This window comes from Rhinichthys klamathensis, unplaced genomic scaffold, assembly GCF_029890125.1.
Source record: "Rhinichthys klamathensis goyatoka isolate OS25496 unplaced genomic scaffold, OSU_Roscu_1.1 h1tg000177l_1, whole genome shotgun sequence".
NCBI lineage: Eukaryota > Metazoa > Chordata > Actinopteri > Cypriniformes > Leuciscidae > Rhinichthys > Rhinichthys klamathensis.
Genome location: NW_026606706.1, coordinates 1,634,608 through 1,648,570, shown reverse-complemented (window position 1 = coordinate 1,648,570; position 13,963 = coordinate 1,634,608). Strand labels below are relative to the sequence as shown.

Genomic DNA, 13,963 nt, shown 5'->3' with positions numbered 1-13,963 from the left:
TTTGAAATGCGCTATATTTGGCTCTAACGCAGCCACATCTGTCGGAACTCACCACTCTGTAGACTAGATTAATGTCCCTGCCCATCTGATTTGTTGGGAGTCACGAGTCCGGAGGATCAACGCGGAAAGCTGAAGGCACTGAAAGTTTTGCACTCTCACACCGAAAGCACTTGCTGACTGGAGCACTTCACTGATCATCAGTTTGTCTCTCAAAGTTAAGGCAGCAGCAGACTTTGCTGAAGAAGCAACAAATTACTACACTGAAGTTGCAAAATACCTCAATATAATAGAGCCCTGTGATTTCCGCGATGCATAAAACAGACGAAATCCAGTCATAAAAACGGAATTTACTGTATAAAGCGGAATATCACGGAATTTGTCAACTTTTTGATGAATTCATAAAAAGCAGGTCAGTACAAATCAAATTAAATTTCAAACCGCAAAAAGACTATTTAAATATGAATCCTGCGTGTCTCTAAATGAATGGTGCAGACGCGTGATTTCAGTTACCACACACACACACACACACACACACACACACACACACACACACACACACACACTGGAGCACGCGTGACACTTGCGCTGTTTTCAGCCTCAGCCGCATCATTATATGAGGACATGATTGCATAAACATCATCTCCAGAGTCGCTTAGTCACTTCATGAGCTTTTTAATGCTTCAACTGAGAAAAGTTATCGTCATATCATAAACACACAGAAACTCAAAGATCTCCACGGCAACCCGACAAAATAAAAGTTCCGTTTTTCATAGGGCCCTAAAAATGTAATTTTTGTTAAACTGTAAATAAACTGAATAAGTTTGATTTCAATTAATTAGAAATGCTTTTTGATTACTAAAATTTAATTTAAACATTAAAATAGTCTTTAGGTTTTACAAAGTGTTTACAGAATGCTGCTGGGTGCTCCCTGCACTTTTTAAGTTATTATAATTATTAATATTAATAACAGTCCTCAGATTCAAAGATATGTTTAAAATCATTTAAAGAAAGTATTTGTCAAAACCCTTTGTTATTCTTAATTTTGAGATTAATTTACATTTTTACACCAGACATATATCGGTTCAAAATATCGGTTATCGGTCTATTTGATCTGTAATAATCGGCATCGGCCCTGAAAATCACAGATCGGTCGACCCCTAATTTTGACATTCTCTTCTGTTTACTTCACTTCCTGTTTCAACGCTGTTTTGTTTCAGTTACATTGGTTACTGTATATGTCCTTATTTCTGTTCCTGCTGACCACATTGTAACTAGGGATGCACCGAAATGAAAATTCTTGGCCGAAGCCGAAACCGAATATAATGAAACACTTAGCCGAAGGCCGAATACCGAACACGGGTTTTCCGCATTTTTTTTGTGACAATTTTTCATAGCCTTTTCTCACAGCACTTGATTATAATTAAACTTATCAATTTGATGGCGGATCCAGGAAGGTTCAAACGACAATCACCAGTGATAACTGGAGACTCACCCATTGTAAAATGCAAAAGACTTCGTTTGGACTTCAGAGTGGCTACAGAAAAAAAGAGACTGCAACCGGACCCATGCGAAAACAAGGATAGCCTACATATCGGAAGGACATTACATGTAGTCACACAAAGCTGACGTTGTTCACATTAACAATTTGAGAACAAAGTATAATTTGCACGGTTTTGCGTGATATGATAAGCGATTTTTAGATTTAATCAGCGCAATTTACTGCAATGTCAGAACCAAAACAAAAGTGGATGTTACTAACTTGCTCAGATGACATTTTCTGGTGAAAATTATTATGTTGGTCATACTTCCAAAAAGAATAATCTGTGATTCTGAATTGCCAGTATCCACAACGGCGCGGTGACTGACAGCTGCACTCTCTCCTCAAACATTGTGTCCATCCGCGCTGTGCCATGTCGAAGTACAACTCACGTAAAGTTGATAATTCCGCGAATTACTGCAATTGCAGATTTCGAACAGAGATGGCGACAAAGAGGAAAAACTGCAGACTGCAGCTTTAACAATGAACATTTTGTTTACATTCCAGAAGACATTATACCAACAAAGCACAATAAATAAATTATTAAACTAATGATATTATTATTTGGCCATCTTTGAGCTTATATTAGGCCTATAACTAACTGCTGAAAGAATGTTACGTTTGTATGCCTACAACAAAAAAGTGCATCTTTTGTTGTTTGATTAACCCTCTGGGGTCTGAGGTGTTTTCTGGGCCCTGGAGGTGTTCTGACATGCTCTGACATTTATGCTTTTTTCTGATACTTGTGACATTTTCATGGCTAAAGTCTGATTACACTGTATTCAGCACAAACTCTGCTACAGTAATATGTCAGCAGCATGTATGTAAAAGTTTTTAGTTTTGAGATAATGACGTTTATGCGTGGTTTGTGAAAAAAACAAAAAAAAACATTGTCACTGAAATAAGGTCATGAAACCCATACTGATTATTTCTTCACAAGACTTTTGAAAATTGTATCACATAGCCTAGAATATTTGCTTCAAAACTTATGTGAAAATCATCCTGATTACGCATTCACAAAATTAGGCGCTACATGGGGAAAAACTGAAGCGGAACAGCACGGCACAAACAATAACGTGACAACTTAAACAGCAGCAGGAGTAAGGCCTATATAGCCTAGCCTAATTCATTTCCTAATATTGTTTGCTAGAAACACCAATTTATCAACTTGATCTGGATCAAGTGCGGCTCTCCTTTTATTGACGATGTTCTCCGCGGTGGAGAACACGCGCTCGGAGCGCGCACACGTGCCTGGCACACATTTGCGCGTCTTTGCATGGACCCTTATAATCGGATTGACGGCTCAATCGGACTAAAAAACGATCCGCAAGTTTTGCCTGAGTACTTCAGTGGTCTAGTGGCAGATCTTTTGCCAAGCGTGTCAGAGGTTACGGGTTCTAATCCGCCCTCGGTATAGTTTTTTTTTCTCTCATCAAAACCGAATATGTTTATCAGTGGTTACAGTTTATATCAAGCAGGGATAATGCACACGTTTGTGTGCATTTTATTTTGTGATTTTACCGGAATGAATAGTGTCCGCCGCAACGGCGATAGATTGAAGAGCGCGTCCGAGTGAAGACTGCGCGCGCGCCGCCACAAGAGAACACTGTATCAATGACACTGATAGCAGCAGACACGAGCGCTTAGCTTGAGTTCAAAAACAAAACATTTTAGCGGTAGATCTCTTATTTAAGAGCGGACTAAATGAATGCTCTGCTAGTTAACTGTAGATGTTTTATTTGTATTAGGTACATCCGTGCCTCAATGTTTCCAAAAGTGGTGGGTACAAAATGACTCATGACGAAATCTGGTGGGGACGCGTACCCACCGCCCCCACCGAAATCGACGCCTATGCAAATATGTGATACTGTCTAAATACAATATATTTTTTATATATAAATGTTCAGTTTTGGTTAGTCTATTACCCAGGCTGCCAAGGCAACTGCAAAAGGCTGCAAATATAAATGGACAGATGTCAGCATCAGTGAGATGTACCGCTAACTTACCTAACTAACCATCAGCCTTCAGAAATCATTCTAATATGATTTTTTTTAAAATCAATGTTGGAAACAGTTGTGCTGCTTAATTTTTTTTAACCTGTAATAGTTTTTTTTAGGATTCTTTGAATAAATTTTTTTTTTATAAAAAAAACAAGTTTGGTCTTTTTATGTTTGTTTTTTTGAAAGGATGTGTTAAGTGATAGGAGTGACTAAGTCTTTACGTTCTTAGGAAAGATTTCTATTTTGAATAAATGCTGTTCTTTTTAACTTTTTATTCATCAGTGAATCATTCTTAGTTCAGGCTGCCTCACAGCACCTTGATGGGCCATTGGGGGAGTGTCTTTAGTCTTCCCACCCAGGTGTAAATCACATTAATATTCATGGCCATTCACACTCCCACGCATACAGCAGTGCTAACCAAAAACTGACGTAAGAAATTTAAATCGTTATATTGTTGTTTGTGAAAGAGTGGTCAGAATGATTTTCACTTCATTTTGAAGTAAAAATTCTAGCCTACAAGAATAGTAACTCAAAAGTCTTGTGGACAGGGATTAAAGTTCTCCGTCGCTACGACGGATTTCCGTTAATTGCAGCGAGTCTATGACGGATATCCGTCAATTGCAGGGTTCCCGTCTGTCCTTATGTCTTAAATTAACTTTTCATAATTTTAAGGCCGTAAATAGGCTTTCATTTCGCAAACAGTGTGATAAATGTCTTAATTTTAGTTTGAATAGGTCTTAAATTAAGGAAAGATGATGCGTATTCACCCTGCTGAGGGGGGATGTGATAAAGCCTGGAGTGGAGCAAAAGCACGTTCCTCTCTCCACTCTAAGCATTCTGTAATCACTTTGCTCATGGTCCACTCCGGTTTTTCAATTCCCGCTCACGGAAAAACTGCTCCCTGGACCCTGTTCACTCAATCTTGTCAGGCGAGGCTACAGCTCGTTTGCTGCGGTCCCATGATAGAAAACAGAACGCGGGTCAATATTGGTCGTTTCTCAATACCAAGTACGCAAACTTCGGACTTGCGTCCTTGGTAGTTCGGACTTGCCAAGTTCGACTCAGGAGAACAAACTCCCGAGGACGAGAGGACGCTGCTAACAGCGCGTTCTTGATCGCGTCACTCAGCACGCGGCTACTCCGGTTATCAACTCTGCCTTTTTTCATCAACACCACTGTGCCTCTTTTCTTTTATAAATGAACATAATTATTATCATAAACATATAAATGGCCACACAAATGTGGTTCAGGCAACGCACATTGATTTATCATATAGTTATAACAACACGAAATATAGCTAAAACACAAACCTGCTTCTTTTTGTTTTCATTTTAAAAATATGAAACATTATTTATCATTAAAACTGACATTTAACAAACAGACAGGGTTGTATCGTTTTATTGTATTATGCGTACACATACAGTGAAGAGAATGCATAGTAATATAATATTTTATATATTTTAGAATATATAAAATTACACAACCATGTCTCTTTTTTGTTAAATGTCAGTTTTAATGCTAATATCCCGTTCAAAAGTAGTAGCCTAATAGGTAGGCTATAATAAGCTATACAATGAGAAATAAAGCAAACATTTCAATTAAACATAAGTCAGCTCTGTAATAGGCTACAAAGTTAAAGTTAAATATAGCCTACATAATAAAGTTATAAAACTTCACTTTGCCCTCAGCCAAAACAATTTGCCATGGCACAAACTATATATTAATATAGTTTAGCATTGTTTGGTCTCATAAGATAAATAAAAACATGCACTGAAAAGTTATGTAGATGGTTGATTATTTGTCAAGATAAGTAATTGTTTTTCATAGATTAAAATAGCTTTTAAATTACTCAATATTAGATCGGTTTTAAACATCTTCCCTTAAAACGCTATTGGTCTCGAATATTTAAATAGACAGAAGAATTTTTTTCACTTTAATCCCTGCGTGGACAACATTCAGTATGTGTTAAATGGCCTTATTGCGGTGACATTGTTTTTCCCAAAACGTACTAACCACGCATAATATTTTTTTTCTATAAAATGCAAACATGTACATCCATTTTGCTTACATATTATTGTAGCAGAGTTTGTGCTGAATACAGCAAATTTAAATGTTGGCAAATGGTATGTTTTAAGTAGCTGAAATAAGCACAAATGTCAGGGCATGTCAAAACATCTCAAGGACCCCAAAAACACCTCAGACCCCAGAGGGTTAATTATCGAAGATAAAAACATTCTTGTGTGTACATGTATATTCACTCCAATCTCATTTCATAACATTTTAGTCTGGCACCAGTTTAACTAGTAGCTACAATGTAAAGTATATACAACCATAAGACGCTTATTATGTGTCTTACCTTAAAAATCGTTCTCATAATCAAATCGTGTTCTTCTAATTATTCTGAGGCAAATCAAAGGTGCACAGACCAAACACTTCAGTCCTGCTCTGCTTTTCATCAAGTTTGGATTCTTTGTTTAGAGGTGATGAGGGCGTTTGCGTTCCTTCACGTGGATCATTTGCATTTGAACAGCTCACGCGCGTGTGGGCGTGGTCACATTAGAGTCAATGAGCTCAGGCTGAAGAAACTGTACATGTCGTTCCTTTCATACGGATTACTTAAACAGAGAATATTTGTTTTTGGTATGATTTACATCATTTAAAAATGGAGACTTAAAGCTTTGTAAAGACATAACTCTCACGTGTGGGTAGCAAGTATTTGCTGAGTTAAAGATGATTTTCTATCGCGTTTCAGAATGAACTTCACATTGAGAGAGACGACAGAACACACATCATGTTTATTTTCTTTATTTTACGAAAAACACAACATTTTGTTTTTATTATTAGTGTACACAAATAAAAGTAGACATTTAACAGTTTTGAATGATCTATAACACTTGCCTGTATCACAAAAATCGACAGAGTTATTTGAGTCTCTTTTGCACTGATAAGAAAAAAAGAGAGACAATCGCGCCGGCGCGATAGCCGACCCCAGGGGGTTAACATTAATATGACACAGACAGGTATTTAAGGCTGCTGTCATTTTAAGACCAATGCTTGGATCTACCGGTAATACAGTATACTGACACATATCCGGTTTTCACCGAGCGGTTAAGCCACAACCGACTGTATTTACGCGAGATACTCCACATGATGGGCAGTTTGACTGACACCTGTGTGTCAGTATTTCACCATTCAGGCGCAAGGAGAAGTGAATTCGGAATCGTGCGCTGTCTGAGAGAGCGCTTCTGGGGCGCGTCATTCAGCCCGATGCAACATTAGATTTATTTTTTCACAACTTACTGCGCATAATTAATAATTTGATACTCTTTTTGAATATTCTCATTAAACACACGCGTCTCTAACTTGATCTCCTCGCTGACTTGAATTAGGCCTACACTAAATAGTGCTGTAAGATTTTGCAGATGCACCCCTTGACAATCAAAAACGTCATTGTTCAGTAAAATTTATTTGGCCTTTTCACTTATTCTTTTTTTTATATTTTCGGCCGAATAATTTCGGTTGCTGAACATTCTGTGCATCCCTAATTGTAACATTTATTTATATAGCCATAAATATTAGGGGTGTAACGGTTAACAAAATTCACGGTTCGGTTCGAATATTTTTATTAAAACTAACATCATAAAGTATGATATTTTTTTTACTTTTGAGCAATGATAGAGCTATACTTGACTTTTCTTAGGAGCATATAAAACAAAACCGCTCCTTGGACAAAATGAAATGTAATATTGTAGTAGTTATAAACAAAGGTTTATTTTATTTCAGATTAACATTTGAGGGCAGCAATTGTATTCATAATGTCAAAATAAAACCGACGTAATGTTACTTGAAAGCATTATAGCCTACTATTCTTGCCAAACTTCCATGGTTACTGTTAGTAGTGTTACTACAGTACATCCATGGTGAATGTTGCTGATCTGTGGACACTGAATAGTTCATTCATGGCACAATGTTTCTTCCTGGTTTCCACATCAGCGCTGTTTGATATGTTAATAACGGAGAAATGTGAATGTTTCTCACTAGATCTCGCAGCGATGTTATTACTTCACTGGCGAATTCAAATTTTTTTCTTTACTGGATTTCGCTGTGTAGTAACAGTGCTGCTTGATTAAGATCGGCTCGCGCTGCATTGGTCCAAACTGATAAACGGTCCGTCAACCACACAATAACGAGTAGCTCAGTTTCGTTCCGATTACATTACATTTGCCATTTGTTGTTGGGCAATGTTGTGGTCACGTCAGCGTCTCTTACATTATGAGCGCGCTTACTTTAGAAATAACGACATTTTTGGTCGGCAGGAAAATTGGTCCAACAATTCAATACGAATACGTGTATCGTTTAGTGTTGCCGCGATTAGTCGACATAATCGACCATGCAAACTAGTCGACACCAATTTTTTTTTAGTCGACGCGTCGTTTTACTATTGACCGCATATTTATTTTTGGTCTCCCATCTCAAACGGCTCACTGTAATTCACCTCCACACACCAGTCTGTGCGCTGCGCGCGCCCTGCTGGTTAATCTGCCATCCTCTTCCTTCCCCCTCCCCTGCCTTCACTGCTTTGATATGAAAAATTGCGGAGGCAGGTGACGGTGCTTTCACACTGGGCTCGTTTGCTGCTGCCCGAGCGCGATTGTTTGAGGAGACTCTTTTCCAAATTTGTTGAATACACTGCAGACTCACTCTCGCTCGTATCCAAGGTAAATCATCAACACTATCATCCCTTACATGCGTTTTATTTAACTAAATACATAATCAGCTAAAACGCGCACCGGAGTCCGTGTTGCTTTCACATTCACGCGAACCGCTGCACGGGCCCGGCATGCACGCAAGTGTAAACGCAAGCTGCATAGCTGCGTGCCTGCCTGCTTTCAGCGCGATTCATTATGAGGCAGAGCTAAGCGTATAGGCTAGTCCAGACTCTTTCAGTTCAATTCCAATTTATTTGTATAGCGCTTTTCACAATACATATTGTTTCAAAGCAGCTTTACCTAAAATGGATGCATTGCATCTACTTTAGCCTACAATTCAGAGTGATGTTATCAGTTATGCATTTCAGAAATGTACATATAAAAATGTTCAGTAAGCTAATGTATTCATTTAAGGCAGAACAAAGAGCTAATTTAAGTAATGAATACATGCATGTTTGTTAATAGAGGATTAGATTAGGACTCTGACTAATATGGTATAGCCTAATGGAAATGCAGATACTTATGCTTAGATTGTTAATACATAATGTTTTTCAATAGGTGACATTTTATATTTTGGCCCTTCAGTTGAGTTCAAAATGAAATGGACACAACGAAATGACAAACAATTTTTTTTTTAAATTAGTCGTTTAGACTAGTCGACTAATCGAAAAATTAGTCGTTAGAAAATTAGTCGTTAGTGGCAGCACTAGTATCGTTACACCCCTAATAAATATAAATACATCTAAAACTAAATAAATGGTGATAATACTGCGTATTGCACTATTGAGCCACTCAAAATTACCACAGGGTAAATTCCTTCACCGCAACAGCCCTTGTTGTCATTTTTAAAGGCTCAAAATCCTCTTTATTTGTTAGTTGTGTGCATTTCTGGATCTGGACCTGAACGTTGTTGTATCTTCAAATAGTGAATCTGCTCATGGCATTAGATTTGACTGAGATTGATCTGTTTGCAAATCATGTTTTCTGTTTGTGTGTTTTAGTGATGGAGGTTTAAGCTCGTTGAATGAGTGTCTGCGGAGACCTGATGCATCTGCTCTAATGGAAATAAACGGCTGGGCTCCTCTGGCCATCAAATGTTCCCTTCAAGATATCATTCCTTCGGACTTGGTAAGAGCTGTGGAGATGTATTTACTCTAACCAGTGATGGGAATAACGGCGTTATAAATAACGGCATTACTTTTTCCAGTAACGAGTAATCTAATTGATTACTCTTCTCATCTTAATAACGCCGTTCCCGTTACTGCCAAAAAATGCGGCGCGTTACTATAACTGATGAAGCTGGGTTTTTTTTTTCATCAGACCAACTAGATCTCTGAGCGAGAGGCAAATACTTTTTTTACTGTTCTTCCTTGGTTAGTGGGTAGAGCACGAGACAAGCGCATAAATGCTGACGACTGAGGTAGAGTAAAATGTCATTGTAAGCCAATCAGAGGTAGAGTTGGGCGGGTGTTCGAAAGCACGCATAGTAGTAGGCATTCGGCACTTTTGACTCAGCTCACTGAAAAGAGCCGGCTCTTTTGGCTCACAAACGGCTCTTTAAATGACTTTGACTATAATATTTAAATTTTTATTACATAATTATTTAATTTCTATAGGCTAAATTTATAAAAATAGAGTCGGCTCTTCAGATATGCGAGCCAGCTCCCGACGTTCACCTAAAAGAGCCGGCTCTTAGAGTCGGCTCATTCGCGAATCGCGAACGACCCATCAAAAGCTCATTCGCGAACGAGTCGATCCATCATCACTAACGGCTAACGCTCATGAATTGCGAACGACCCATCATAACGCATAGTCGGACAGGACAGGACACACAATGAACAACACAAGCAAGCCAGTCAGTCAACGAGAGACAGGTATGGCGACGAGCTTAACAAGCTTAATTTAATTTTGCCCAGTTGTGGCCTGTTGAGGGGCAATAAATATCAAAAGTTCCAAAACATCTATTGTGTTATTTGCATTGATCCACTATATAAACATAATATCTACATGGCATTTGATTGGAGGCTAGTCCCACAGCAACATTTTTTTTTTTAGATGTGTGTACAATGTTTCATGTTTCTGTTAATAATGTATTGTAATAAGTGTCCATTTCATTATAATATTCAGATTTATCATAAATAATTGAACATGCACATGTATTGTAAGTTCCGTTAAAGAGGGGTAGAGGTGGGGTCACATTTGAGCATTTAAAATTTAATTTTACTTGAAAGTAACGCAATAGTTACTTTCTTAAGTAACTAGTTACTTTTAAAATTTGTAACTGAGTAACTAATTTAGTTACTTTTTGGAAGTAGTAACTAGTAACTGTAACTAATTACTTTTTAAAAGTAACTTGCCCAACACTGACTCTAACAACACAACCAGTTATCAGTGTTGTTATTGAGTGCACAAAATACATGTTAAAACAAGTTTTCTCACATTTCAACCACAGGAAGTTATGGGTTCCATCTAGTGGTGGAAAACTTTTGTTTCATATCTATTTCTGTTTTATAGATGTTATTAGAGAATATTAAGTGTTTGAACGTGGCTTGTGTCCAGGCACAATTGATAACTGAGAAGACATGGAAAGTGATGAGTTGTTTGTGTTTTATGTGTATCAGGTGAATGGGTGGACTTCAGAGGCAAGTGACGAGATGAGAAGACTGCTGGGCACTGAGGCTGTGGAGATGCAGGTGTTCGGTGAGGACGGAGACACGCTGTTAGTGGATATGAGGAAAACGGCGATGGTGTCTCTGCGGGAGCATCTGGTGTTCATGGAACTGGCCAGGTGTGTAATAGTCACATCTGGGGCTGTTAACTTCATCCTTACAGCACACTAATGGTGGGAAGCTTTAGGCACCTCACGATCCGATCCGATCCGATTCTGAGAGTCACAATCTTCTATTGTGTATAATGTTTATTATCTTATAAGACTTTGAATATATTGCACGAAAACTGAATTGGTGCTTGTCTGTTTCTTTTGGTCTATGACTGCTCCTTGTACTGTTTAAAAGAGCGCAATAATTAATTAGTTTTTAAATTATCATGACAGGACAATTGACAAGCACTAAACTTCCGTTTCTACAGATTAAAGTGAGCACCGCTTAAAACAACAAAGCGTTTCACACCACAATTACTCAGGGTTGTTTATGGTAATGATCTTTCGGAGCTTTATCTATAATATTTTTTTCTAGAGCCAAAAGTCTATGCCTTTCCAGCATATGAAGAGCATTTCATAATAAACAATGTTAGAATTTGGAAAACTATTTAGAGATGGCAAGGAAAGACAAAAAACATTTAAATACTTTTTGTTCTCATGATGAGAGTTAAGATTATTAGAATACACTCACCTAAAGGATTATTAGGAACACCTGTTCAATTTCTCATTAATGCAATTATCTAATCAACCAATCACATGGCAGTTGCTTCAATGCATTTAGGGGTGTGGTCCTGGTCAAGACAATCTCCTGAACTCCAAACTGAATGTCAGAATGGAAAAGAAAGGTGATTTAAGCTATTTTGAGCATGGCATGGTTGTTGGTGCCAGACGGGCCGATCTGAGTATTTCACAATCTGCTTAGTTACTGGGATTTTCACGCAAAACCATTTCTAGGGTTTACAAAGAATGGTGTGAAAAGGGAAAAACATCCAGTATGCGGCAGTCCTGTGGGCGAAAATGCCTTGTTGATGCTAGACGTCAGAGGAGAATGGGCGGACTGATTCAAGCTGATAGAAAAGAAACTTCGACTGAAATAACCACTCGTTACAACCGAGGTATGCAGCAAAGCATTTGTGAAGCCACAACATGCACAACCTTGAGGCGGATGGGCTACAACAGCAGAAGACCCCACCGGGTACCACTCATCTCCACTACAAATTGGAAAAAGAGGCTACAATTTGCAAGAGCTCACCAAAATTGGTCAGTTGAAGACTGGAAAAATGTTGCCTGGTCTGATGAGTCTCGATTTCTGTTGAGACATTCAGATGGTAGAGTCAAAATTTGGCGTAAACGGAATGAGAACATGGATCCATCATGCCTTGTTACCACTGTGCAGGCTGGTGGTGGTGGTGTAATGGTGAGGGGGATGTTTTCTTGGCTCACTTTAGGCCCCTTAGTGCCAATTGGGCATCGTTTAAATGCCACGGCCTACCTGGGCATTGTTTCTGACCATGTCCATCCCTTTATGGCCACCATGTACCCATCCTCTGATGGCTACTTCCAGCAGGATAATGCACCATGTCACAAAGCTCGAATCATTTCAAATTGGTTTCTTGAACATGACAATGAGTTCACTGTACTAAAATGGCCCCCACAGTCACCAGATCTCAACCCAATAGAGCATTTTGGGATGTGGTGGAACGGGAGCTTCGTGCCCTGGATGTGCATCCCACAAATCTCCATCAACTGCAAGATGCTATCCTATCAATATGGGCCAACATTTCAAAAGAATGCTTTCAGCATCTTGTTGAATCAATGCCATGTAGAATTAAGGCAGTTCTGAAGGCGATAGGGGGTCAAACACAGTATTAGTATGGTGTTCCTAATAATCCTTTAGGTGAGTGTATGTACATTGTTTGTTTTTAGTGTTTATTGCTTTGAGCAAAATGTAAAAATGGTCCATACTTTTCTTAAGAGGTAGTAATACATTTACTTAGACATCTTAGACATCACTGTTTTGGCTCTATGGGCCCAATATTCTCATCTTTGTCTATTTTGAGTGTTCAGTTTTTTTAGTCTTTTTTTACAAAGTACTACGGCTGCCTTGATGGAAATGTATAACTGTTCCAAAAAAGTATTGTCCTGACCTCCGCTGGAAAGGAAATATAGAGACCGGACCTCTTGTAACTTTAATTGAATACCCCTGCTTAGGGGTGTCACGATTCTCCAAATCCTCGATTCGATAAAATTTTCGATTCTAAGGTCACGGTTCGATTCGATTCTCGATTTTTACATTTATTTTTTTAAAGCCGAAACCGGCCAATCAGGATGCTCTCTGTCTTACATGCGCTTCATGAGGCACATACGCAAGATCTCTCGCTCTCTCTGGTGCGCGCGCTATACGGTTTGGAGCACAGTTTTTTCTGTCTCGCATGCGCTCTTGCTCGCTCTTGCTCGCTCGCTCTAGATTCCGGGAGATTTTAACTAATTTGCGGGCATCAGGGAGCCGCTATCAATATGCGGGAGACTCCAGGAACAGGGCTCCAGACTAACTTTTCCACTGGTTGCACTGGTGCTACCAACTTTCTCAGTTGGTCGCACCAGCATATGATTTGGTCGCACCTTTTTTTTTTCTTTTTTGCTACATGCCATGGGATTAATTAGGGGTGCTCCGATCAGGATTTTTGGGGGCGATCACCGATCGCCGATTACTGGAAGCTGTATCACCCGATACCGATACCGATCACCGATTACAGGGTCTATTTGAAGACTTCTTTTTATCATGTAGCATTACTTATTAAACTATATTTAACAACAATGTAGCCTACATTAAGTATTACATTTAAGAGAAGACAATGCATAATGAATTGACACCTGTGTATTTATTTGCAAGCAACATGTATTAACATAGCAGCTTGGTTATTGGGAGCAGCTTAGGGCTTGACATACAACTTTCCTGTAGAATGTAAAATAAAATAAATAAAAGACAGAACATCTTTAAAGACAGAGTCTTTAAATTTAGCTTTAGACTACTTTAAACTAAAAACAGCAACAAAAA

The 13,963-nt window shown here is 38.6% G+C and overlaps 1 protein-coding gene across 2 annotated transcripts in view; it reads left to right on the top strand.

The window, feature by feature from the left end:
- Nucleotides 1–13,963, top strand: part of rnf17 (ring finger protein 17) — a 107,506-nt gene that overhangs the window by 54,209 nt on the left and 39,334 nt on the right. For both annotated transcript variants that reach the window (XM_056260672.1, XM_056260671.1), the window contains exons 14-15: nt 9,248–9,374; nt 10,868–11,034. In XM_056260672.1, the coding sequence (XP_056116647.1) occupies nt 9,248–9,374; nt 10,868–11,034 (294 nt within the window). The remainder of the gene's footprint in view (nt 1–9,247; nt 9,375–10,867; nt 11,035–13,963) is intronic.